Below are 6,986 nucleotides of genomic sequence, written 5' to 3'. Positions count from 1 at the left end.
ATTCTCGTCAGATCAATATTTTTCAGAATAAACTCAAAAAACTAGAAAAAATCGTCGTTTTTTCAAAATTGCGGCTCCAATATAAGAGAGCGCCGATTTTTATTGTCATATTCGTAATCAGGAGGAAAAAACACGTCGAAATAGCCTTTTAAATTTTTTTTTTGCGATGTCGTAGCTTTTCCGAAGGTTTACCAAAATTGATATCTATATTTAATTTACTTTCCCTTATAATACATATTATACATTTATATACAAGTTTTGAATAATCTTGTCATGGAGCCAAAATGGCGGCAATTCGCGGTACTTTGTTAATCTAGTGACTTTAGTAATTGAGTGTAAGGCGCGTCAGCCAATATTGCCTTGTCTCCACGCATGTCGATGGATTTGATTAAAGTACAAAATTCATACATTAATTAGCTGGCGCGTATCGCCCGGGATGTGGTGCCCTCACGTAAGCGCAGCACTACAAAGAGTTATTGCCGCTATGCAGGCGAAACGTACGGCGCGTAAATAATGAGCAAGTGAGAAAAAGGGGTGAAAAAATACTGCGATCGCGCGCCGGACGTAACAGTGAGTATCGACACAATCCTTCAAAGATTTTGAGAATTTGGCCGACAATCGAGAAGTTGTGCGAGAGTGACAGCACTGACACTGAACCACCGCCGTCAGCGTTTAATTTACGCACAAGCTCACGTACATGCAAGGGACAGAAAGACAGTGAAGTCGCGTGGTATTCACAAATGAATCACGATTCTGTCTTTATGAAAATGACCGTCGTAACCGCGTTTAGCGTCGCCACAATTTCCGGTACAGTGAAGAAAATGTTACTTGAGTTTAGAGCTTTCCGTGGTGGCTCAGTGATGGTATGGGCGGGAGTATCTAGAGACACGGTAGTGTCTCGGCGCTAAGCCAAGCGCGCGACACTGCCGTGCCTCCTTTACGCGACACGGAGAATTTTTCGGGGTTGAGATGATCAGATCTCAGTAACGGCTGAACCGATCAAGTTCTACATACGCTCAATCGACAGGAAATACTTAAATTGTATAATAAAAGTGCTTTCATTTTTTTTCTAGGTACCCTACGAGCGAAGATATCGCGACGCAAAGTCCTAAATTTTCACGTTTTATTTTTAAGATACGTCGTCATTGTCAACGTCATCAACCAGAGAAAATGTCCATCTCGTTTTTTCGATAATAGAGGGCCTTTGACTTTATGTGTTATCTCACTCTATCTATTATCTTACTCTATCTATCTATATCTAACTAGCAGACCAGTGTTGCATGGTGTATCACATATATGACGCGCGCGCAGTTTAAATCTTATAATTAAAAATAAAATATTATTTATTATAAAATATTTATTAAAAATATATATATATATTAGGGTGGTCCTTAAAAAATAAATCCTTTTCGGATATCCCTAAATCGGCTTCAAATAATTCAAAACTAAACCCTGAATTTTTTCAGATTTTTATCTTCGCTTTTTCCCGCGCCCTAAGAGCCCTCTCATTTACTATTTTTTTTAACTATTTTTCGCATTTTTTAAAATTTTTTGACTGGCATTTTTTATACAATCAATCTAAAAACATACCAAGTGTAATATCTTTTTTTGTATGCTTTCCAAGTGCAAAAACTCCAGAATCAACCAAAATGATAAATATCTCGTCGTCGTCGTCGTCTACAGAGTGGGAAAATGTCTTTCGAAATTTTTGACGCAAGAGATAATAAATGTGACTCGACGGTAATTTATAAAAAGAATATGATAATATCGACTGTTGCGATCTATTCGGTCGGTAAAGTCGAATTAAGCGTGTCTCAGTAATAATAAAAATAAAGGATGGCTATTCAGGTTAGGAAGTCTGTCACATCGATAGCACATAACGACACGTAAATGAGGTTAAAAAAAATAATTTTTCTGCTCTTATCTGGTTATTTAATGAAATCATTTTTTTATTATTTCTTTTGCAATAACAGTTATTGCAACATCCTTTCGTACGCAGGATATTAAAAGAACTTTGAGAGTGTACGCAATGCAGTAGGAAGTATAAAGATTTGAATCTTCCATATATGTAATACTACTATATGGCTAGTGCCTATAATAGGGAGTGAGAGGAAGCGGTCCCAGAACCACGGTGCGGGAATATATATTTCCCTCTCTTTCTAAGATTACTTTGAGTGTTGTGCGATGCGTTGGATTGATCGCATCCGCCAATAGGAAATTAGAGTGCGGTCAGTGAGATGACGCGAACAGGTTATGCTCGTTATGCTTATTAGATGTGTGCTGTACACAGGTAAAATGGTCAAGATATGTTATTTATGTGGTGTCGCGCGGTACGTGGAATCAGGTTAATAACTGTGATGTGTATTCTGAGTTAAATTCCTGCAGATTTAATATAATCGAATCACTGGTACAAAATAACGTAAAAGTGTAGTCTATTACACAGATTAATATAAATGAGATAATAATGTCTTGTACAACTACGATACACGAGTCTTGGTTTCCCGCGTAGTAGTTGCCGGTATCTAACAAAGAACAAAAGGTCTAGTAAGTAGATGGCGTAGAGAGGAAACTCTAGAAACTAAAAATAACAGACTCGAATGCTAGCGCCATCCAACAGTGACCGAGGCGCACTATCTCCAACACTCCCACTCGACGAGTTCACTGTGGAATCATGTTCAGGAGCTCCAGATTTGTCCGAAGTTTTTGCTTTGCAAGAGGCTTCGTTAGAAGATCCGCTCTTTGCTCGTTGCTGGCCACATGTTTGACCTCTAGATGACCTTTCTCGTACGTAGTGGTATTTGATGTCCACGTGTTTGGTCCTCCTGTGAAAAGTCGGATTCTTAATTACAGTTTCAGCAGCTGTATTGTCACAGTAGAGAGTCGTCGGTCCGAACTGCTCGTAATCTGTTGCAATAATCCACGAGTCCATACGACCTCCTTAGATGTATCATGAGCCGCTATATACTCTGCTTCCGTAGTTGACGTAGCAATTACTCCTTGCTTTCTAGATGACCAAATGATAGGTCCGCCGTTTAGCATCAACAAAACACCGGAGACTGACTTTCGTGTGTCTACGCAAGATGCGTAATCTGCGTCTGAAAAAGCTTGCAGCTGTTTTTCTTCATTAATCTCCGTACCGTAGATTAAACCGAGATTTGTTGTGCCTTTCAAAGGCTCCAAAAATTGGCAAAGTCTACATACTGCAAATGAAATATCTGGTCTTGATCCATTTGCCAGAAATATTAGCGAGCCAATTAATTGACGATATGGGAAACCTTCATCTTCGATGAAATCACCTTCCTCTTCAGGTTCTCGTTTCAGTACAGTTTGCGTTTCCATAGGGGTGCTAACGCAGTTACAAGTTGCCATGTTGAACTTTTGAAGTATTCTCATAGTGTATGCCGTTTGATGTACTCGTGTAAGTTTATTGAGACGATCACGATTGATTTCAAGTCCTAGATGGACTTCCCAAACTTCGCTTCACCATGCGTTATTTTGAAACGATTTTTAAGTAGTAATAGTAGCTTGTTTATTTTGTTCATAGATGCGCCAACTATCAGACCATCATCCACATACAATCCCAATAGCAGATCCTTTTCGTCATTAACATAGATACATGGATCATAGTCTGTCGGTCGCATATTTAATTCCGCTAAAACGGTATCAATCTTCCTGTGCCACTGTAAAGGTGATTGCTTCAGTCCGTATAAGCTACGTAATAACTTGCATACTCTTCCGCTACCATCGTCGAAACCTTCCGGTTGTAACATATAAATATCTTCTTTCAAATCACCGTATAAGAAGGCTGTCTGAACGTCAAACTGAATCATCTCATAATCTTTTTCAGTTGCAAGAGATATTAGCAAACGAATTGAATCAAAACGTGTCACTGGCGAATATGTTTCATTGAAGTCGGTTCCAGGTTTTTGACTACAACCCTTGACAACTAGTCTTGCCTTGAATCGATCAACGTCGCCGTTTGGTTTAATTTTAACTCGATAAACCCACTTATTTTTAATAGCGCGACGTCCTTCGGGTAGTGTTGCCAGTTTCCACGTCTTGTTTTCTTTTAGTGAGTCAAGTTCTTCACACATTGTTTGCTCCCACTGTTCATGGTCAGATGATTCGACAGCTTCTTCATAGTTATCAGGCACTTTTATTTCAGCTAACATACATGAACATTCATGATCACCGACCTGGTTTTGACTTCGCGTACGAAGGGCTATGCAATCATCAGTTACTGATTTAGATTTCGATTTCAATGACATCTTATTTGATCGAGTTCCGTGCGCAACTGCTTGATCTTCACTAGGGGTTGAATCAACTTCCGAATCCACAATTTGTTCGTTACTTTCTTCCTTAGGCTGTTTTGCTTCTTCTTTATCATCAATGAATTGGACATTTGCCAACGGGCGAGGTTCAACAATTTTGACGTTGCATCGTACGTATACATTCTTTGTGCCACGTTCCCAAAGACGGTAAGCCTTGCAACCCGGCTCATATCCCACAAGTACCAGCTTCTTCGACTTCTTGTCAAATTTGTTCCTGAACTGGTCTTCAATGTGAGCATACGCTTCGCTGCCGTAGATACGCAAAGAACTAACGTCTGGCTGTTCACTTGTGAAAGCCTCCCAAGGGGTTATTCCATTTAGTCGATCTAGTGGCACGCGATTACGAATCATTGCAGCAGTTCTTGAAGCTTCGGCCCAAAGAGATGTTAGTAAGTCAGCTGCGGCTAACAAGGTGCGTCCAGTCTCGACGATTGTCCTGATTTATCGCTCAGCTCGGCCATTTTTTGCGGTGCACGGGGAGTTGAAAATTCATGAACTATCTTATATTTGTTCATAATACGTTTCATATCCTTGCTAATAAACTCACGTGCATTATCGGATCGAAAACGTTTTACCTTGTGTCCGTACGAATTTGTAATTGCAATGACACTTTCAACTGCGTCAATTATTTCAGTGTGATTTTTCATGGGACGTACAATTAAAAATCCTGAAAAATCGTCCACAAAGACAGCTAGCACCGTATTGCCACCAAGCGATGGAGTCGACATCGGCCCACAGATATCGAAATGTATCAATTCTGCTGGTTTATTGGCCCGAGTGTCAGATTCGACAAACTCTTTACGTGTCTGCTTTTCAAAGATGCAGGCCTCACAAAAACGATTGTCGGTTCTCCCACTGAATTTTGAAACGTTCATGCCTGTGATTGCTTTGCTGTTAGCCATTTGATCCAGTTTCTTATAGTTTACGTGAGCGAGTCGTTCATGCCATACAGATAATGGCTGCGTATCCTTACAGGCAATTTGAGCTTCGTGCTCTGGCAATACAACTCGTGTGTCCATCATGTATAAGTTTCGTTCATAGCTATAGCCAATCATTAGCACTTTATTTCCTTTCATTATCCTTATTTGATTTTCGTCAATGATTGTCTTGTTACCCTGTCTGGCGCTGGCACCAATGCTCAGTAAATTTCGACCTAAATCCGGAATCCAGAATACATTATGTAGAGTACCTTCACGTTCCTTATCGTTAACCATTGAAAGGATTCTGATGTTGCCTCTACCACGTGCATAAACAATATCGTTGTTTCCTACAGTAATTGGTACCGATTTATCATTTATTGCTTCAAATGTATCGAACCAGTCTCGTCGAAACGTCATATGATTACTGGCTCCTGAATCTGCTAACCAATGATCTTCCTTTGGTCGTTTATTTAGATCTGAAAAGAATGAAGCTGTGAATGCGTCACCATACGACATTCTCTTACCTTGAAATGCGCTATTGGCTTGTTTCGATTCTCGTTTGGGCTTCTTGCATTATCGAGCCGTATGCCCTTCTTCGTCACAATTGAAGCATTTTCCTTTAAATGTATTCTTGTGTTGCTTAGGCTTTTTGTCATGCTTCGTCTTCTTCGCATGCAATGCGACAGATTCCTCTTCGCTATTAATCTTAACCTCACCAAAACTTTTAGAGAGTTGCTCTTCTTTCATGAGACGAGGCAATAGATTAACTAATTTCTGTTCGTGTCTCGATACTGAATCCCAAGCTGATATTACCGAACGATAGCTTACCGGTAGTGAATGCAGAATCTTTGTAATTATCGTCGTTTCATCCTGCTTATGACCAAGGTCCTCGAGTTGTCGAGCCATCTGTTCGACGTTACTGACATGTTCTGACACTGTCATCTTGCTTGGATCCATCTTATACTCGAAGAATCTTGCTAGTAATAAATGTACGCTTGTTTCATTTTTCTGTTCGTACAAAGCTTCAAGCCTTAACCAGATTTCGTTTGAAGTCTTACAATTCACAATGTGACGTATCTGTGAAAGCTCCATTGATTGAGTTAACGCAAAACGTGCCTTCTTGTTGGTAGTATCCCAAGTCTCGGCATTTTGTTCCGACTTAACCGTTTTGCCACTCGCTACCTCGAATAATCCGTGATAGTCAAGATAGACTGACATCTGATACTTCCAGAGTCCAAAATCAGTTCCGTTAAATTTTGTGACTGTAATCTTGTCCATGATTCTCGTGATATATCTCTTTTGCAAGACAGATAACCTTACTCGAATGAATCTCACAGTTACTTTACCGCCTATCTAGGCCCATAACATGTCGCGGGGTGCGCGGAATCAGGTTAATAACTGTGATGTGTATTCTGAGTTAAATTCCTGCAGATTTAATATAATCGAATCACTGGTACAAAATAACGTAAAAATGTAGTCTATTACACAGATTAATATAAATGAGATAATAATGTCTTGTACAACTACGATACACGAGTCTTGGTTTCCCGCGTAGTAGTTGCCGGTATCTAACAAAGAACAAGAGGTCTAGTAAGTAGATGGCGTAGAAAGGAAACTCTAGAAACTAAAAATAACATACTCGAATGCTAGCGCCATCCAACAGTGACCGAGGCGCACTATCTCCAACATGTGGCAAAAAGCCTAATGCGCCTAATGCGACTGAAAACATTAGTTT

The 6,986-nt window shown here is 39.9% G+C and overlaps 1 protein-coding gene across 1 annotated transcript; it reads right to left on the bottom strand.

Moving 5' to 3' along the window:
* Positions 1-5,824: 5,824 nt before the first annotated feature.
* LOC108783295 (uncharacterized) lies at positions 5,825-6,529 on the bottom strand. Its single transcript, XM_018551835.1, has one exon. The coding sequence runs from the start codon at positions 6,527-6,529 to the stop codon at positions 5,825-5,827; it is 705 nt and encodes a 234-aa protein (XP_018407337.1).
* Between the last annotated feature and the right edge of the window lie 457 nt (positions 6,530-6,986).

Source organism: Cyphomyrmex costatus, unplaced genomic scaffold (genome assembly GCF_001594065.2).
Source record: "Cyphomyrmex costatus isolate MS0001 unplaced genomic scaffold, Ccosl1.0 scaffold1466, whole genome shotgun sequence".
In the NCBI taxonomy this organism is placed as follows: domain Eukaryota; kingdom Metazoa; phylum Arthropoda; class Insecta; order Hymenoptera; family Formicidae; genus Cyphomyrmex; species Cyphomyrmex costatus.
Note: the sequence above shows the minus strand (reverse complement) of the source record. Positions and strands in the feature narration are given on the sequence as shown.